General features: G+C 44.6%; 1 protein-coding gene across 9 annotated transcripts in view; it reads right to left on the reverse strand.

Moving 5' to 3' along the window:
* GPATCH8 (G-patch domain containing 8) overlaps positions 1 to 21,407 on the reverse strand; it is an 81,227-nt gene that overhangs the window by 20,315 nt on the left and 39,505 nt on the right. For 5 of the 9 annotated variants that reach the window (XM_081883790.1, XM_081883791.1, XM_081883792.1 and 2 more), the window contains 3 exons: positions 4,519 to 4,586; positions 1,064 to 1,150; positions 115 to 258 (listed from right to left, as the gene is read on the reverse strand). In XM_081883790.1, the coding sequence (XP_081739916.1) occupies positions 115 to 258; positions 1,064 to 1,150; positions 4,519 to 4,586 (299 nt within the window). Of the gene's footprint in view, positions 1 to 114; positions 259 to 1,063; positions 1,151 to 4,518; positions 4,587 to 6,659; positions 6,702 to 21,407 lie in introns of all 9 variants that reach the window. The other 4 variants (XM_081883795.1, XM_081883796.1, XM_081883798.1 and 1 more) reach the window with 1 other exon arrangement.

The raw sequence follows: 21,407 nt of genomic DNA on the forward strand, positions 1-21,407 counted from the left end.
GGAAGATGACAGCAAAGCAGACAACAGAAAATAAAGTCACTGTATGGATAAAACTACTGCCTCTCCCCACAGGAAGATGATCAAACCACATAAGACAATAGGCTGTCCATTTACCTGTTTGTGGGCGTGGTCATAGGAATTGATGTGGTTGTCAAACTCTTGATGCTTCTGGTACTGCTTATCACAGAGCTCACAGTAAAAATTGGCTCGAAGGTCCTCAAGGGCCTTGGCAATCGCCTTTTCTTTGTCCACATAATCCTGTAACAGCAGACAGAGTCTATTACACTTTGTTTAACTAGCCTAACAACAACAAAATGGTCAGGAAAGGTCTAGAAAGCATTAAAAAGGCCAACTGGCAACAGTCTATTTAGCCGCTACTTTTCAACTCACTGCTTAGGCTATACAGTAGTACTTCTGGTTACGTAACCCTCTGGATGCGTAAACTTTGGGATGCGAAAGCGGCAAACCCAGGAGTATTTTACTGGGTTTTGCTGCACACGCATGCACAGAAGCGGTCCTCAGGTTGCGGAAACCTCTGGATCCGACCGGACCTCCGGAACGGATCCTGTCCGCAACCGGAGGTACCACTGTACTGGTTTTTTAAGCCGCTAGCTGCCATAGGAATGCAGCCTCAGGGACCCTGTTACCAGGAAAGATCATCATGGCAATGGGGAGACCAATCCAGCCCCATTTATTAGCCAGAGAAGGAGCAACTGCAGGGAGTTTGTTCCCTTCCCAAGTACAGGAAAATGTGTCAGTTACCTGCGACTGAAGAACTGAAGGGAAGCACAGGCTCTGGCCTCTACCATCAGCCATGTGATCTAGGGCCACTGGAAGGCTTCCCAGAAGGACTTGGCTATTAAGTTTAATAGTTGAAACTGGGTGGACCTGAAATGCATTCTGCTAGTCCAGTGCCTTTGCAAGAACTTCAGCAACCAGTCAATGGTCCACTGATGGATCCTGTCCCTTGACTGGTTTATAAAGTTCATGTCTTGTGCATGTGTGACCAAATGAGTCCGCACAAAGACGTTTCATCCACAGCAGAGGGAATTCATTGGGGTACCTTGTACTTCTGTCTCAGTTCTTCGGTGTCTTCCTTCTCCACTTCCAAGACCCGCCTCCGTTCTGTGGCGTCTTCGGCATAATCAAGCTAATCAACAAAAGCAGAGTGAGAGAGATCAGTCAGCCATGCATGTACACTGAGCATTACCCAACCAGTCAAGAAAATGTCACATGTAGCAAACATGCAACTGATTCCTCTCCAATGTGAGTCTGCTCGCCCCCACAGTGAGAACAAAACACAAAACAATTAGCTAATATTTCCATGCTGGCGAACCCCCAGTAGGGACACCAGATGCGAATAGATTTTTGTTTCAAGGAAATTAGTTTTATTTATTTGATTTAGCAAGATTTATGAACAAAACTTGGGATGTGGGTGGCGCTGTGAGTTAAACCACAGACCCTAGGGCTTGTCGATCAGAAGGTTGGCGGTTTGAATCCCTGCGACGGGGTGAGCTCCTATTGCTTGGTCCCTGCTCCTGCTAACCTAGCAGTTCGAAAGCATGTCAAAGTGCAAATAAATAGGTACCGCTCAGGCAGGAAGGTAAACAGCGTTTCCGTGCGCTGCTCTCATTCGCCAGAAGTGGCTTAGTCATGCTGGCCACATGACCTGGAAGCTGTACGCCGGCTCCCTCGGCCAATAAAGCGAGATGAGTGCCGCAACCCAGAGTCAGTCACGACTGGACCTAATGGTCAGGGGTCCCTTTACCTTTACCTATGCACAAAACTAGGAGCCTGACATTAAGGTTTCAATAGGATCAAAAAAGAAAGAAAAAGAAAAGAAGAGAGGACAGTTCCCCCCACAATACTGCAAACCTTAATCCCTAAAAAAGCAGCATTCAAAATTTATGCCAACCCAGTCTAAGAAATGACTACATTGTCTTATTCAGAGCCTATTCTGTCTACTCTGGCTGACGGAGACTCTCCAAGGTCTCAGGCAGAAATTTTTCCTAGTCCTGGAGAGCCTTTTAACTGGAGGTGCCAAGAAGAGATCCTGGAAACTTCAGCACACAAAGCTAGAGTCCCTTCCTGACTATACTGACTCTGAACTTTTGGAAATCCCAAGTTTAATTATTATAACGGATAGCTACTAACAATAGCAGCATGAAACCACCATCCATCTGTCTAGTCCCTTTTAAAGCCTTCTAAATGAACAGGATTCACCACATCTAGCAAAAATTGACGCCACGTACTTCTGAATTTCCATGAATCTGCCGGCAATTCCAATGGATGGCCCCGGCTCATGTTTTGAGAAGACAACTGTAGCAATTGTAAGGGCACTGTGCTAGAGACTGTATGGTTTTTAATTATAGTTTTACAAACATGTCATGGACGACCTGAGTGAAGCTTGGGGACCACAGTTTGGGAACTTCTGGGGTAGGATGTTTGGCATCAGCTAGAAAGCAGAGAAGTCATCACTACTTCTCCAGTGTGCTCAGCAATCAAAATATGCTGCATTCTTCTGACAGGATTATAGTTCATCTGTTCATTAGTTCAGTGTTTCCCAACCGGTGTTCCGCGGCACACTAGTGTGCCGCGAGACGTTGCCTGGTGTGCCGTGGGAGGGAGGCGGGCGAGTCAGGCGGCGAGAGGCCTTAGGCGCCCTGCAGAAAGGTGTCCTCTTTGTGGGTGGGTTCTCCCCCCTCCCTTAGCGCATCGTATTTAGTTGGGGATTCTGGAGAGGGGGGCGGGGGCGCGCTGGCCCCGAGCGGAACAGACGCGCCGTCGTCCCCACCTCCCTCTCCTCAGTAGCTCCGAGCCGACTGACTGAGGGTGGGACGCGGCCAGCGGCGTCCTCTCTCTCTCTCTCTCTCCGCCTCCCAGCACCGCTTTTCCCGAGGCGGGCGCGCGCCTAAGGCTGAATGGGAGCAGCCTGGAGGCTTGGCGGCCTCTCAGCGGCTCATGACGGGCGTCCCCGAGGCGGGAGGTGCTGAGCAGGGGCTCGGCGCGAGGGATGCGTGGTGGTGCCTGCGCGCGCGTGACTTAAGAGGGCGACCTGCTGCCTCTCCTCTCTCTCCCCTCCCTCTCCTCCTGGGCACGGAGTCCCCGGCACAGCTTGGCGCTACTACAGCTACAGCTGCTGCTGCTCCTGCTTGGATGAAGGCGGCTGCTTCTTCCTAACGCCCAGCCTCTGAGGGACCACAGTCTCCCGCCCTTTTTTTTTGGCGGGATGCTGAGGTAAAGGATCCCCTCGCGCGCGGGCGGGCATCTCTTTGGGCAGGGCGCGTGTGGAGGCTTAAGGTGGGGAGTGTGGAGGGGTTGCCGCTTGCGAGGGGAGGGTTCATATTGTATTGGGCTGCGGTGTGGGCGACACGGCTCTCCAATGGCCAGCCCGCGGAGGAACATTGAGTTGGAGCATTTCGAGGAGAGGGACAAAAGGCGCACTGAATAAAGTATTTTATAATTTTTCAAATTTCTGTTTACTTACTATTTCATAATAAAGTAATTATAAAATACTTTCTTTGTGTTTATTTCATTCCTATTAAAGAGAGTTACTTTATATATAGTCAATATAGGCACAGAGTTAATTTTTTAAACATTTTCTAATGGTGGTGTGCCTCGAGATTTTTTTCATGAAACAAGTGTGCCTTTGCCCAAAAAAGGTTGGGAAACACTGCATTAGTTTACTTTCCTAAACTTGGCGAGTTTTGCTCACATCATCAACAGTGTTAACTGAGTAACCTTTCCCACGGCACAAGTGTGGGGCAGTTTTGTACTTTTTAGGGGATAGGCGAACGTTTGCGCACAAGAATAGTAACAGACCCAATTAATATGTTTGTTAAATGTTCAATTACAATTTTAATCTGCTGATTGAAGGCTAATATACAACTTTCTTTCCGGGAAAAGAAAAGTGCAGGAGGAGGAGAGAGGAGTCTATGTTCTCAATGTCAAGTCATTCAAGATATTCAAAATCTTCAAAAAGCACCCCCATCCCCCAAGGAGCTCCATATGTACAGAGGCTAACAAAGGTCCGTATAGTTAAAGCTATGGTTTTCCCAGTAGTGATGTATGGAAGTGAGAGCTGGACTATAAAGAAGGCTGATCGCGGAAGAATTGATGCTTTTGAATTGTGGTACTGGAGGAGACTCTTGAGAGTCCCATGGACTGCAAGAAGATCAAGCCTATCCATTCTTAAGGAAATCAGCCCTGAGTGCTCACTGGAAGGACAGATCCTGAAGGTGAGGCTCCAATACTTTGGCCACCTCACGAGAAGAGAAGACTCCCTGGAAAAGACCCTGATGTTGGGAAAGATGGGAGGGCACAAGGAGAAGGGGACGACAGAGGACGAGATGGTTGGACAGAGTTGTCGAAGCTACCAGCATGAGTTTGACCAAACTGCGGGAATGGAAGACAGGAGTACCTTGAGTGCTCTGGTCCATGGGGTCACGAAGAGTGAGACACGACTAAACAACTAAACAACAACAACACATACTGTACACTGAATGGTAGTTCACTTACCTCCATTTCCATCCGTCCCATGCCCATGACATCATATTTGACGACAATCGGGATGGGATCTGTCCTTCCTGCAAGAGAAGAAAACCGGTTAGGGGTGTGTTGGGTGGGGTGGGGAGAATGATCAGCCTCTGGTGAGTCGCTTTGTACACATTGGGTTTGGGTTGGTTAGAGATCTTGCCTTGGAGTGCAGAGACCAGAAAGCTACAGAGAACCAAACACAAGCCATTCTCACAGCTTACAATCACAAGCCCGCACATTTCGGGTGCCAGACCTGTTCTGCTTTTAGCCCTTGCTGCCAGCAGCTCTCAGCCCAGATATTCTAGCAACTTTACAGTGAGATCAAACACCCTCACACCGGAAGATAAAATAATTCTGGGCATGGACGAAGAACACAAAAGAGAGATTCAGGTGATAAAACAGAATACTAGGTATTCTTGAATGATCTTGGCTGAAGATCAGAAATGTTCTAGTTAATAAAAATGCATTAATGCCCAGCAAGTCTAGCTTCACAAACAAAATACTGAAGTGATGTCATAGGAAGACAGAATTCTTCCCTCTGCAATGTTAAGCTTTAAGTCTTTCAACCAAAAAATGGGCCTCCTGGATTCTGCCGCTCTGGGTGTCCTATCCTTTACTTGTAAGCTGTGAAAAGGACTAGTTGCGAAGAAAACTGACTTTGAAACTAATCAAACTATGCTGAAGATTCCGTACGTATTTTTAATTCACTCATAACCAGCCAAACAAAGCAAAATGGGGCAGACGAGCACTTTGACTATCACAGCCTTTGGGGGGGGTGTTTATTTTTACATCACAACATGCGCTGTGAGTTGTGATGTAAGGCCACTGGAAAAAAGGAGTTACTTACCTTATCCGGTGCATACCTTGAGTGAAAAAACAGAACGTTTACTTCCCTTATTATCTGTCTTGGGGGGATCGGTGTCAATAATATACTCTCTTTGTTATACACACAAATACACATATTATTATACCCTTGGGCCAAAAGATGTCCAAGCTTGAGTTGTGCCAAAATAAGGAGACCAGATTGTCAAAACCAATCCAAATGGCACAAGAGGTATTGCTTTAGAGAACCCATGTCTCAAAAAGTTGGCTATCAACACCTTTTGACTTTTGAGAGCTAGTGTAGTCCAGCTGACAGAGGGCTGCACTTAAGAGACCTGGGTTCACATCTCACCTCTGTCAAAGGACTCAGGTGGCCTTGCCTCTGCTCCTTATCTCTGCAGTATGAATTGTGGACTTCCTCACAAGATCATTGTGAGGGTTTTTTTTATTGAAGAGTTCTTTGCACTTGAAGTGCCATCAAAACAAAGACAAACTAATTCCAGACTCTCCCAGACATAAATTTAACTTGGGAATGAATATCAGCATGGTTCCAAGCCAAACAAGTGTCTTACATAAAAGAACCATTTTCAACATATTTATAATTTGGAATGTGGGGCTGAAAGATTCAAATCTAGAAAAACTGGTCTCTCCAATAGCATTTTCCACCAATGTAGCTTTTATATAGGTATACACACATTTTCAGTAAAAAGGGGGGTGGGAAGGGGATTTTATGCCCAATGGTATAAGAAGCAGTGACTGCAATTTTGAGCAAAAGGACCAAATTCATGATAGCTTATTAAAAACTATACACATTTCCCTACCCCCCAAAATGTTTGTTTTGTTTTCTTCAAGAGTTGTGATTGTTGTATCCAGGTTTGTGATTGTGGCGGGCTCCTTCATAATATGAAGAATGCATCAGTACTTTTGCTTTCTAAGGCAGTCAAAGTTTTTAGTTTTTCAATTAGCTAGAAAATTGCCGTAGCAACTGCTAACAACACCCACCACATGTTGGGAGAAGGGAGGCGGGAAATCAGGTTTGGACAATATTAGAAATTTGATATTTGAAGTGATTCTCCACAAATTTTTGGCAGCTCTAACACAAACATCCCTTCTGAGCATTAACCCCTCAATGAACAAGGATCAGACACGAAAGAGTGCATGAAGAAATGGAAAGGAAAAAAAGGGAAATGAAAAGACCAAGCAGAAAAGATGAAGGCTACAACAGAGAAAAGTAAGCCTAACATATTTGGTGCTCTGATGACAAAAAAAGAAGTAAATTCAGTCTGAAAATTAAAAATTACCACTAAGTTTACCATCACCACAACAAGTCCCGGATCATTATGCTGTAAAAAAGAAACACCATTTGTTAGGCAGGAAACTGTCAGGGACAGAAAACAGGCCTATGGGGCAGGGGGGATGTGTAGGGGGAAGGAATGAAAGTGGTGCCTAAGACTTCCTGCCCGCCCGCCCCACCCTTCTTGGAACTGGGAACAAGCTGCAACTCTGGTTTACAAAGGGTTTTTTTGCAAATTGACAACGAAAACATGTCCCCTGATGTTGTTCGACTACAACTCCCATCATCCCTGACCACTGGTCCTGCTGGCTAGGGATGATGGGAGCTGTAGTCCACAATCATCTGGGCATCAAAGGTTGAGAAAGGCTAGTCTAGATTCCCCCATGAGCTTTAGGGTGAAGGTCTGAAACATGGAGCCTCTTAATCTATGGGTTGGCGCCATTTAGTATCTAGACTGGTGCTGGAAGAAGAGGGGCCTGGCTTCGTGCCCCCCTGCATGAAGTCTCACAGAATAGGGGGCAGACTATTACTTCACAAAAGAAAAACTAGTATGTCAGTGAAAAGATTATATGTTGCAACTTATTTCCCCTGACATGTTAGTTTTCTATGGTGAGGGCATGGGGGTGGGTTTATGAAGCATTCAATCACATGTTTCCACCTGGCTGACATTTGCCACTTAAGGGAAGAGGTGGAAGATCTAATTTTCCAACTTGTGTTCTATGTTAAGTTGTTCAGCCAGGGGAGTGTGGGACACTTCATAAGAATGATGAACGATGGACAGAGTGGGGGGGGGAGAGAGTTAAATTTTCCCGCCACCCACACCAATATCACAATCAATTGTATGCATTTCCCAGCAGGACCAGCAGGCCAGAGGTGGCTGATTTATACTGGGAAAACAATGCATGAGAGAAGAAATTAAACTGATCCAATTCTCTAGTTAGCCGCTATGGCAACTTGAGAATCTGGATAGACTCAGAACATGTGTCACAAAACAAGAACACAGCTAGCTGTAGCAGTTTCCTTGTAAGAACCGTTTGACAGCTTCCTGGAAATACATCCACCATGGCCCCTGCTCCAGACCCCAATGTAAAGTCATCCTTTCCTTTCCAGAATTCAAATATAAGGGCAAAGGCTGTCAACTCTACACACCTGTCACTAAATGTATTAATTACACTGCCAAACCGAAGCAACATTGATTCAATTACATTAAAATTTATGTGGTGTTTTGGGGGCAAAAAAAGATGTCCTCCAAGAGCTGCTTACATCATTATTATTTTAAGTTGTTTTAAGACAAAAAACTGAATGAAATAAACTGCAAAAAATAAATAGAAATAAATTACAGAAGAAATAAATTACATCAAGCATCTGCAGCAAAAAGCCAGATAATAAGGGAGTATGTCTTTCAATGCACCCTGGACCCAAACCATTTATTGGCTTTGAAGGTGATAACCAGCACTTTAAAAATTGGTCTCAGAAATAAACCAGGAACCAGTATAGACCAAAGCGTGTTAAAATATCATGCTCTGAATGGGAGGCCTCAGCACCTTAGGAGCAACATTCTGCATCAGCTTCCAGTTCTGAGACAAACTTCAGTTGTCTTAAGCTGAACGTGAGCAAATGTGTGACAGTGGCTGTATCTGCCTTCTCCAGGAAAAGGCCAATGATGGTACACTGCCTTAAGCTATGCAGAAGCACTTCTGACTCCAAATGGAGCCAAGGAGAAAAGCCGGGCTCAGAAGCACCTTCAAATTGCAAACCTGAGCCCTTCGAAGGGAGTGCTTCCCCTCCAAAAACAGGTCAAACACACAATCTTTCTCGCTGACCAAGATAACTTTGTCTTGCTTGGGTTTTCAGGTTGTTAGACTACACCTTGCTCCCAGGCACAGTTTAGGGTTTCAACTGCCTTCATAGAAGATCCCAGTGTTTGAGTTACGTGTCATCCACATACAAACAACCCCACACTCTAATTCTCTGGACAATCCCCTTCCCCGTTGTTTCATTCCAATGACAAACAGGATGGAAGACGGGGAACATGACAACCCAATGGCCAAGGACCACCTTCTGAAACCTGCACTCCAAGAAGGACCAGAAACAGCACAAATCACTGCCCTCCCCAGCACCTGAGTGGCCAGGTAATCCTGAAAAATACCATGGCTGATGCCCTGAAAGGTCCAAGAGAACATAGGTGTACTCCCTAGTCCAGCACAGGCTGTCCACCAATGCGGTCTCAGTCTCTGGGTCCAGAAACCAGAATGAGATGTCTCGACGTGATCTGCATTATCCAGTAACTTTTATCTGCCTTTGCCTAATTAGCAGACAGTTGAATGGTTTGTTTCCCCCTGGTTCCAGAATCACCTTTCTGAAAAAGCAGAATCTATACTTCTTGGTATAGTGAGGCAAAGTATTTCCAGGGCTGCGGTGTTAAGAAATAGAATGATGCTTCACATCCCAAGGGTAGCTCAGTTGGTTGGAGTGTGGTGCTGATAACACTAAGGTTGCAGTTTCGATACCTGTATGATACAGCTGCATATTCAGGTTGGACTGGGTGATCCTCAGAATCCATTCCAACTTCTATGAAATGGAGCACCTGACTCTAACAGGTACCACTTGGAAGGAGATTCCCTTCATTAGGAGGGATGCTGCAGACTGACCCCATCACTAGCAGCAAGCTCTCCAATACAGCACGTTCATTGATTGATTCAGGCAAAGCAATTAATAGTTAAAAGCTGTTAACAACTTCCTCCATTTATGTGTGAAAGAGATCATTTCAGTCTTATTTGTAAGAAGAATAAGTTGTTCTTAAAAACGCTTAACTTCTAAGATGTGAGCAATGCTTGGCGAGATCTCACGTAGCAAAATGGAAGGGGGGAGGAAAGCAGATGGTGTGTTCATGCCTTCTTTGGGGAGACATTTTTCCAAGGAGCTCAGAGCTGCATATAATGAAATACCCAGGCTGTTTTCCTTTCCCCTCAAGGTGCTGGCCAGACAATGAGTTGCCTTTAGGCTAGAGATGTTAAATTTCAGATGAGCCAGAAGGTCAAAATGCTCACTTAATAAATATGTCCAGAGGCAACACACATATTTTTGCATCACCAATAGCAGAGAGCGTGTTTAGAAATATCCCAGCCCTCATCATTCAAGCAATATTTCCACGTACTGCCTGCCAAAATCCTTTCAACAGAACCAGCACCAATCTTCCCTTGTCAACTCCCCCTTTATCGTCTAAGCCCCTTCCCCATTTGCCATTGCTTAAGCCTCAAAATCCCTTCAAGTATCTTGCCAACAAATTTCCACATCATCCAAGTTCTATAAATAAAATTCATTTGAATAAATATGTGTGCGTCACTTTGGGGGCCTTAAAAAGGGTCCCCAAAGCAGCTGAAATAAAAACACATTAAATTTTATTCTCTACTGACTAAATAGGCTACTACCATCTATATTACTATATTATCTGGGGTGGGGGGAAATCAAAGACTATAGAAGATTCTGTCATATTCTCTTCTCTTTAATCAAGTTGTTTGGCAGTTCTGACATAGCAGAGCTTGGGAGAAGGGAAGGGGATTACTGATTCTTAGGGCAAGATGGGAAACTACTAGCCTGCAGAAGAAGTTGCTCCTGTCCAAATACCAACCCCTTTTAAGACGAAAACCAAGATAGCTTTTTAAACATTGTACATGGTATCTTTACGGCTTGATATTCTACAGCTTAAATACTCCACATACACCCCATGCCATCTGCACACCCGTGACAGAAACACATGCTTAACCTTTTTTTTTTAAGGAGGAACTCCAAGTTGCATTCCTCACACAGCACCTGCCTTAAGCTTTGCAAATATCTGAAAGATAATCTAGCAAGACATGTGGAGGTGGAGAAAGAAAGCAGGCTGTGTGAAGTCTCTGGGTCAGTCCCAGCAGGTGTCCGTTCTCTGAGTTCTCACATTTCCTTGGGATTTAAAGAAACAGAAGTGCTTTTTGAACATTAAAACTTTGCATTAGAAAAAAAGGAGCAGGGCTATTATTTACTTATTCATTCAATTTATACACTGCCCTATATCTGGAGGTCTCAGGGCGGTTCATAACAAGACCACAACATATAAAATCAAACCAAAAGCAATACCCCCCCCAAAAAAAAAGCCAGATTCTAAAAGGGTGTTGGATGTCAGTAAGATCAACCAAAGGCCTATGTTTTCAGTTGCTGTGCAGTAAGGACTAATGCACTGTATGCTCTGTAGCAAAGCCCTGAGTTGCAGAAATCCCTCTCTCTCTCTGCTCCAGGCAAGACCAGTGACATCATGCAAACACCTGAGGTCCAGGGACACTATGATTTGCCCAGCACTGGCCTGAGCACCAAGTGAAGGAGTCTAAGGAACTGATCCTGCAGGATACTATAATTCTTAATCAGGGGATAAAGAGTTGGGAATGGATGTCTGAGCCTGACAAAAGTCCCTTCCTGCTGCAGGTTGTTGGGGGGGGGGTGCTAATATAGAAAATACATGCATATAACCAGATATGCATCTTGGCTCACAAATAATAAAAAAGCATTTTTGCTAGCAGCATGTGTGTTGGAAGGGGCTCTGAAAGGAGATAGCCAGTGGCGGTGGGGTGGGATTTGCAATTTCAAAAGGAGTGTTGTACTAAAAAAAATTGTGTGTGTATTGTACTGGATCCAACATGTGTGCACACCTTCTCTCTCCTGATTCTTGCAGCAGCACACTTTCTTCCCTTAGTTTCTCTGTTTTCCTTCGCACAGTCTCCCAGAGCTCTTTCCTTTCCTTTCTATCCTCTTGGCTTCTCCACTTTCTGTTCAAGAGCTTTGAGACTTACACAGAGCTGTAAAAGGAACAGAAAGGAGTACGGTACAGTGGTACCTCAGGTTAAGCACTTAATTCGTTCCAGAAGTCCGTTCTTAACCTGAAACTGTTCTTAACCTGAAGCACCACTTTAGCTAATGGGGCCTCCCACTGCTGCCAGAGCACGATTTCTGTTCTCATCCAGAAGCAAAGTTCTTAACCCGAGGTACTATTTCTGGGTTAGCGGAGTCTGTAACCTGAAGCGTATGTAACCTGAAGCGTATGTAACCCGAGGCACCACTGTAGTTTGTTTGATTTCCTGCTTCAGCTGTTAGGTACTTTTCAGGGAGAAGGGCAGTGCTTTTCCCCCCTTAAGAAATGTTTAGTACTCTCATTTTGACTCAAGAAAATCACCATTTTATAGTTCAAATTGGGAAAAATAAATACAGCAAATGGACAAAAGATTCACAAAATGTTTAGGGGTATGTGTACCCCTGTGTACCCCCCCCCCCAAAAAAAAAAGCACTGGAGAAGGGTAACATTTGTGATCTCATGATTAATGGGAGGGAGATCTCAGAGGCTTAATGGCCCAAGTTTAGTGCTACAAGGATGAGCCAATGTATGCTCCAAGCTCCCGTGCTCTGCCCTCCCTCTCTTGCTCTGGCTCTGTCATGGCCATGAGAAAGGGAAGGGAATCATGTGCTAATAGTATTGATTAATCACAGTTTAGCATTACGTGCAGGGACGCGGGTGGCGCTGTGGTCTAAGCCACTGAGCCTAGGGCTTGCCGATCAGAAGGTTGGCAATTTGAATCCCCGCAACGGGGTGAGCTCCCGTTGTTCGGTCCCAGCTCCTGCCCACCTAGCAATTCGAAAGCTAGGTGCAAGTAGATAAACAGGTACCACTCCGGCGGGAGGGTAAACGGCGTTTCCATGTGTTGCTCTGGTTTCAGTGTTCCGTTGTGCCAGAAGCGGCTTAGTCATGACCCAGAAAAACTGTCTGTGGACAAATGTTGGCTCCCTCAGCCAGTAAAGTGAGATGAGCGCCGCAAACCCAGTCATCCGCGACTGGACTTAATGGTCAGGGTCCCTTTACCTTTTTAAGCATTATGTGCAAGCCCAAACTAGTCGTTTAGTTGTGTCTGACTCTTCGTGACTTCTGCCTTTCTCCACCTCCACATGTCTTGCTAGATGGTCCTTCAACAGCAGCTAAGCTGGATGTTCAGCCATGAGCATGCACAGAAAGATGTGTGCAGTCAGACCGTTTCAGAACTGCTTCAGTGACGTATGAGCATATCGCAGATTTAAAATACTTTATTTAAAAAACAAACAAGCCATATGAGCAAAAGACCCTCTTAGGGGAATATTTGGGAACCGGCTATCCAGAGTCTGTGAATATGTGCATCCTGCTGAAGTGATTCTAAAGCATGCCCCGTTAGCGTCTGCCAACTTCTTACGGAACCAAGGAAACTTGCTCCAACTGCTAGAAACCTAGTTACAAACTTTCACTAAATCTACCCAAAAGTCACATTCCGCATTTCTACAATGCTTTTAGTTGCAGGGATAGCTATCCTAGTTTCCTTCAGATGTTATTGGACTTCAACTTCTATCAGCCCCGGATAGCATGGCCAATGGTCAGTGATAATAGGAGATCTAGTCCAGCAATATCAGGATGGCACCCATGCTTTGAATAGAGAGTTGTAGAAATAATTATATTAACTAATATTATTAATTAAATTTCTATACCACTCTTCATCCAAGGATCACAGGGTGTTTTACAATATGGAAACACAAAAATACATAACATTCAAACACACGTAAAATACACCCTCGCACTTCAAAAGCTCATAAATTGTTTAATTAGCCAAAGGCCTGGGAGCAGATATTTTTACTTGGTGCCTAAAATTATGCAACAAGTGAATTAGGGCTAAGTCAAACCCACACTGCCGAGTCAGAGTTATGGATGATTACAGATGGCAGTCGGGTGAGTTTATGGTCAAGGTGATTCAGGGAATCCTCAGCTCATATCCTTTAGCTATCATGCTACACCAGCTCCATCTTGCCTTAGCTGAACCCACTGCTTGTAGACCTATCTTCAACAAAAAGGTGTTAACAGTGTCCTCTTGGGCTTCTTTCAAACTTCTGAAAAGGGTGACTTTTCTTGCAGTGTAGCAAGGTCTTTTCAAGGGAGAGGTTCAATCTCCAGGGGTTGTAACTAGATGATGATGATGATGATGATGATGATGATGATGATGATTTATTATTTATACCCCACCCATCTGGCTGAAATTGAGGGTGAAAGAGGAGAGCACAAAATATGGTCTGAAGCTCAACATCAAAAAAAGGAAGATCATGGCCACTGGTCCCATCACCTCCTGGCAAATAGAAGGGGAAGAAATGGAGGCAGTGAGAGATTTTACTTTCTTGGGCTCCATGATCACTGCAGATGGTGACAGCAGCCACGAAATTAAAAGACGCCTGCTTCTTGGGAGAAAAGCAATGACAAACCTAGACAGCATCTTAAAAAGTAGAGACATCACCTTGCCAACAAAGGTCCGTATAGTTAAAGCTATGGTTTCCCCAGTAGTGATGTATGGAAGTGAAAGCTGGACCATAAAGAAGGCTGATCGCCGAAGAATGGATGCTTTTGAATTCAGGTGCTGGAGGAGACTCTTGAGAGTCCCATGGACTGCAAGAAGATCAAACCTCTCCATTCTGAAGGAAATCAGCCCTGAGTGCTCACTGGAAGGACAGATCCTGAAGCTGAGGCTCCAATACTTTGGCCACCTCAGGAGAAGAGAAGACTCCCTGGAAAAGACCCTGATGTTGGGAAAGATGGAGGGCACAAGGAGAAGGGGACGACAGAGGACGAGATGGTTGGATAGTGTTCTTGAAGCTACCAGCATGAGTTTGACCAAACTGCGGGAGGCAGTGGAAGACAGGAGTGCCTGGCGTGCTCTGGTCCATGGGGTCACAACTAAAAGACTAAACAACAACATCTGGCTGAGTTTCCCCAGCCACTCTGGGCGGCTCCCAATTGAGTGTTAAAAACAATATAGCATTAAATATTAAAAATTTCCCTAAACAGGGCTGCCTTCAGATGTCTTTTAAAAATAAGATAGCTGCTTATTTCCTTGACATCTGATGGGAGGGCGTTTCACAGGGCGGGCGCCACTACTGACAAGGCCCTCTCTCTGGTCCCCTGTAACCTCACTTCCCGCAATGAGGGAACCGCCAGAAGGCCCTCGGCGCTGGATCTCAGAAAAAAAAGTGAGACATTGTCCTTGGATGCTTCACATATGCAGTGATACCTCTGGTTATGAACTTAATTTGTTCCGGAGGTCCGTTCTTAACCTGAAACCATTCTTAACCTGAGGTACCACTTTTGCTAATGGGGCCTCCCGCTGTCACCGCACCACCAGCACACAATTTCTGTTCTCATCCTGAGGTAAAGTTCTTAACCCGAGGTACTACTTCTGGGTTAGCAGAGTCTGTAACCTGAGGTGTTTGTAACCCGAGGTACCACAGTACTTTCCAGGTTATATAGCTCAGCCCGAATATGGCCTGTCACCTCTTTTCCCATGCACACAGACACAAAAGTGTACGGGCAAAAGTGTAATTTTTCATAAATATTACCCCCATGTTAACAATGGCCCATGCCAATGCAGGCACAGCTTTTCCAGAAGAAGCAGAGAATCAATATTCATAAGGACAATGGGAAAGTCGCAAAAGGCCAGATAAAAACAGGGATGGGGGTGGCCAAGGTTCCTCAACCCTGAACAATTATGATGAAAGCTGTAATTTGACTTCCAGTGTGGCAATCTCTGCCTTCTCTTGCTGGCAATAAAATGCTACAAGTACTTGGTCATACGGGAATCCTCATTTATGCAGCTAGCTTCATTTTTAGTTTAGTTTCTTTCTGCTTTGTTCTCCTGTTGAATATATTCATGTGATCTTTTGCTTTCATTGTCTATTCCTGCCACCTTCCTTTCCTGTACCAGTACAACTATTATTGCATGCATTGGTTTCACTATGAATAATTTACCTCCTCCTTGCTGTCTTCCAACATCTGGTCCCAGATATGAAAGCATATGCCAGTCACGCTCCTTTCTGCACAACTGGTTTTATAAGCCAAGAGGTACAACAAAATAGCAGGCTGACTTATAGCGGGCTCCTCACAAGTAGCTCTTTGCTCTTCAGGAATGGAATACTTCTCCTTTTTCACATAGGACTTTCACCTTGAGGTGTACACATCTCAAACAATACCTGGCCTAAAACATCTAGATTTCTTCCTATATTTAAAATATGGAAGCATATACATTGTTCTTCGCTGTGCCACATTCATCTTGACAGGAAGGAAAGTTCCATCTATATTATTGATATATAATATGATATTATATATGATATAATAATTTTCAACTTGTCAGTTGCCTAACACTGTAACCTCTAGGTGATGTACAATAAAAATTTAACACAAGTCAATGTAATCTTGATTATACGGTAGGTGATTATAATACACCTAATAATCAGTAAAAGCAAATCAAAGCCAACTGTCTATTTATAGGGAACAAGATAATAACATATATTGAAACAGGTTGATTATTATTGTTATTAGCCTGGGAGAAAATTAAAGATCTTCACCAGATGTCAGAATGGCATGAGCCAGTTGAGTTGGGGAACACATTCTACAAAGTAGTGGGTCACCACTGAAAACCCTCTCACTGCCACCCTTTGTGCCTCAGAAGAAGGAGGGCATGATCTTTAGACCTGAGTAGTTCCTAGTGCAAAGAAGTGTTACACTAGGTAACAGGTCCCTAAGCTGTGTAAGCTTTAGTTTCTAACAGGGTGGCCCAAATTTTCACATCAAGTGGGCTGCAAGAATACTTTGATACAGAACTCACGGGCCACACACTGCCTTGTCGATTGGGGGCGAGGAGCGAGCCCAAAATTTGAAGACCCTCCAGCCCCCCCACTGGCTTCCCAAAGCCGGCTAAACAAGGTGTCGGACTTTGGGAAGGAGGCATGAAGATCTGAAAGAATCCTAGACCCTCCCACCTTCTTCCCAAAGCTGGGAAAGTGCTAGGTAGGCTTTGGGAAGGAGGTAGGAGGACTCTGGGTCCCTGTCAGAGCCCTCATGCCTCCTTCCCAAAGCCCAACACTACACTTTCCTCAGCCCAGTATACCTGAAGGAGAGTCTTCACCCCCATTGTTCTGCCCAGACGCTGAGGTCCAGCTCTGAGGGCCTTCTGGCGGTTCCCTCATTGCGAGAAGCAAAGCTACAGGGAACCAGGTAAAGGGCCTTCTCGGTAGTGGCGCCCGCCCTGTGGAACGCTCTCCCACAAGATGTCAAAGAGATAAACAACTACCGTATTTCCCCCTCTATAACACGCAGATTTTTTCTCCTAAAAAGGAAGGGGAAATGTCTGTGTGTGTTATTGAGTGAATGTGTGGTCCCTGGAGCCAAATGGCAAAAAAAATCAGGCAAAAATCAAATTGCGCGTCTCGGAGAAGGGAAACCTGAAAAGAGGAAGCGGCTGCTTTCCTGCATTCTGCCTCAGGGTCTTACTGCCCACCCTCCTCTGTTTCCTTGCTGTGTTTGCTCAAACGGAACAAAGAGGGGAAAGCAGAGTGTCCTGCTGCTGAAAACATGCAGAAGGGAGAGAGAGAGAGAGAGAGAGAGAGAGAGAGAGAGAGAGAGAGAGAGAGAGCGCATGAGCTGGCTGGCTTGGGTGGGTAGGTGAGGGAAAACTTTTGCCTTCCTTTCCTCCCTCCCGTTATACCCCTCTCTTGCATTCTTAGCCAGCTGCTTCTCTGCACACCCCTCTCGTGCTCCTTGTCCGTTCTGTGTTTTTCCTTCCCTCCCCACTTAAAATGTGGTTAAAAAGCATGGATCCACATGGATCCTCAGGATCTTTGCATTGGGTCACCCCAAATTCACCATCAGATCACATAGCATATCCATGGCTACAGCCTGCCCCCCCCCAAAAAATCACGCACCCACTGTTGCCTGGGGCTGCAATGGTGCAAAAACGTAGTTACAAAACATGGATCTACATGAATCCTCAGGATCTTTGCATTGGGTCACCCCAAATTCACCATCAGATCACATAGCATGTCCATGGCTACAGCCTGCCCCCCAAAAATCACACACCCACTGTTGCCTGGGGCTGCAATGGTGCAAAAATGTGGTTACAAAGCATGGATCCACAGGGATTCTCAGGATTTTTGCATTGGGTCACCCCAAATTCACCATCAGATCACATGTCTGTGGCCACAGCATGAAGCACAAAAATGATACACCCACTGTTTCATTCAGAATGTTTTTTCCCTTGTTTTCCTCCTCTAAAAACGATGTGCGTGTTATAGAGCGAAAAATACGGTATCTGACATTCAGAAGACATCTTAAGGCAGCCCTGTTCAGGGAAGTTTTTAATGTGTGACATTTTGTGGAAGCCGCCCAGAGTGGCTGGGGAAACCCAGCCAGATGGGTGGGATACAAATAAATTATTATTATTATTATTATTATTATTATTATTATTATTATTATTATTATTAGGGAAGGCAGTATGAAGGCTCAGGGGGAATGTCAAATGTTCCCGAGGGCTGCCCAAAAAAGATATTGAGGGCTGCATATTGGACCACCCTGGTTTAGAGGTTAAAACCAGCACTCAGACTGGGCCTGGAAACAAACTGGAAGCCAGCACAAACAAGCAGGCAAGGATTGGCATAATATGGTCAGAATAACCTAATCACTACATTCTGCAGCAACTGAAGTTTCTAAACTGTGTTCAAAAGCAGCTCCACACACAACAACACATTGCACGAATTCCAGGCAGACGTTTACTAGACCACAGACCACAAAAGCCAGGTTATCTACATCAAGATAGGCTAGTCACCCAGATATGTCTTAAAGCTCGTAAAAGACACATAGCACCAAGGCCATTTGTAGCTTCTGTGATATAATGGACGCAGGAGAGCCCCCAAGCTATGAACCAGGTCCTTTAGCAGAAGTGCAACCGTCTCCAGAACAGGTTGGATGCCTCTCATACATGAGTTAATTGGTAATAAACTATATCACTGGAGGTTGGAAGGTAGTAGAGAGCAGGTTTGGGCTGATCTTATCTGGCCTATCTGTAGCACTATCAAAAGCTAGACCAACCAGATTATCTAAGTGGACATTCATGCTGTTGGCACAAGTCAAGCATAGACAAGGGACATTTTAGGAAAATAATAAAAGCCACAATAGTAAGATGGGAAGAAGCAGAGACTGGGTAGCAGCTCAAAGACAATGATTTCAGAAGAGACCTCACTTGTACCTCCCAACCAACCAGCTGAAAATAAGGATTATATTTATCTAAAGAAACCAAATGCCTTCCTTGTGGGAAGACTCTGAAGGGGTCATGTGATCCCCAAGCAAACCTAGGTCAGTAGCCCAGAGGGAGCCAAGCAATGGAACATGACCTGACTTAACCATCCTTTCTGGAGCCAAGAAGCCTGTCCTCTCTAATGGGTCTAGTGTTGAAGGGCCACATCACTTCAATGGTGGTCCTTGGCCTGCCCTTTAGGAATACAACTTCAGCCACCCATAGCCCATTCTCAACCATAAGCAACACTTCTGGTTGAGCCATGCCCTGATACAGTTCAAATAATCAACACTTTCTGCTTTGGGGGGGGGAATCAGCTGCCTATTAAACTTGTACAAAATCAGGATACTATGCTCTCTAGAATCTAGATAACCATTTTGCTACATCTTCACTAACAAGGACAAAGTGTTGCTAAGCAGCTGAAGTGGCTGCATTCTGCTTTTCAGAAAAGGTTGAATCACTGTTCTTGTATAGACCACTATAACACAAGAAGACAAAGAAGCCACTCTGAAATATGCTTGGAGGAAAAATGTACCCATCCTCTTACAATGCCTACCCAAGCTGCCCACCATCATTGGAAATGGTGGAGTGATCTGGGGAAAGTAGTCTGGAAACAATGATTGCTTAGCACTGTTTCACCCACTCTAATGCAATTCAATAACTTTTTAAGCACAGTATTGTACTTGCCATTACACTGTTACAGGAGCAGAACTGAGTATTTTAGCTTAACACTGAGCAAAATCAGTGGCTGCAGCTGAATATAATGATCACAGTTTATTATCTAAACCCAGAAAAGGCATTTACTGAAACAAGCCAATTTTAAGCCATGGTTTATTAAATTGGCTTGTTTCAGTAATCCATAGTTAAGACTAGTCACAGTTTGCCCAGGTTCAGATAAAACACCAAACCAAGGTTAACTGCAGCAAAAGCTTGTTCTCTCCTCCATGTGGCTATGCCTATGGCTTGTTCACATAACAATAAAACAAAGTTTGTTATTATCAGATGCAGCCATTAACTGGGATAGGATGGAGAATAAACATTTTCTCAAGAGGCAGTTCAACAGTGGTCCTTTTCCTCACCAGACCATGCATGAAAACACTGATGAAAGCCCTCTTGACCTAACTCACTGAGCCTTTTAAAATGACCCATGTTTAAAAGTCCATCCTATAAACATTGTTGCTGTTAAAATTTATATCCTGCATTTCAGCATCTAGGTCTCAAAGCAGCTTACAACAATAAAAATACAGTATGCAAAATTTAGAAGAAATTAAACCCCATAAATTTAAACAAAGAACATCAGAAAATTGTACAACATCAGAGAAGCGTTCATGACGTAAATGCTTCCTGAAATACTGTAAAGTGATTTTAACCAGTCACCTGAAATTCAGCAGGGACAGTGCCTGAGTTCTGGTGGGAGTTCCAGAGTTGTGCCCACAACACTGAAGTCATAACCTCGTTGATATGTGTTGCACTTCTGGTCCATGGATGACCACCAAGCTCCATCAGATGATCTCAGTGATCAATTTGGCATATACAGGGAAAGGCATTCTGGGCCCAAGTTATTCAGGGCTCTGTACACTAGTAGAAAAACCTTGACCCTGGCCTGGTTGCAGCTGGGAAGCCAGTGCAAGTCTTTTAACACCAGTCTCATGTGTTGGCAGTAGCCTGCTCCAGCCACAACATTCTGCACTAGCTGAAGCTCCCAGATCAGACTCCAGGGCATCCCCACATAGAGTGCACCACACTAATACAGAAATAGCTGCTATGGCTATTTCCTGAAGCAAGTGAGCCAAAATTAAGATTGCATTACATATAACCAAACATGAAAAGAAAAAAGGGGACTTATTTAAAGGAAGGAAAATACATCTGGAGTACCACCCTTAAGAAAAACACACCGGAATATGAAGCATTATTTCTGTTGGTACACTCAGTAGACAACAGCAGCTTAGTTCTCCTCTCCAGGCTACCATCACCATTTCAAATGCACACACTCAGGCTGCTAAAAAGGAATGCAGGGTAACACCATGATGTGTACTACACCTGCTTTGGATATGGGGGATGTACAGATGCTACCAGAAACCTGGGCATTCCCAAGCACGTCTGCAAAACATAAAGCATTTCACCAACATTAAATGGTAGGAAGGCTTCCTGTCTCTAACTAACTTGTGGGAGCCTTCAGACCAATAATTACTACCACTGGCAATTTACCTCCAGTTTATTGTACGAGTCTGTATACTTGACTAGTAGCAGCTGAATCCAGCAATCATTTTGAGCTTTCCAGAAGCAACTGGTAAAGAAGCAAGCATGGACAGCCTTAGAGTTTAGAACAGATACAGCTAGTCAAAATGCACTTTTCAACTGGGGACATTTCCCATTCAATGCAGAGGAATATGGGATAGTAATTAATTGTCTGCTCAACATGGAGTGGAGAGGTACATTAATTTAATCTTCACTCAAGTGACAACCTACACACAGTGAACAGGAGGAGTAGTTAATTGCTAAAATGAAGGTGGAAGGAGAAGACTGGTATTTGAATAGGAAGTGCAGATTCTCTCCCTCTGTTACTGATTAATAGGTGATTTTGTTTCAGCCTCAGCACTCAG

The sequence above is a fragment of the Podarcis melisellensis genome (assembly GCF_964234715.1).
Source record: "Podarcis melisellensis genome assembly, chromosome: 13".
NCBI lineage: Eukaryota > Metazoa > Chordata > Lepidosauria > Squamata > Lacertidae > Podarcis > Podarcis melisellensis.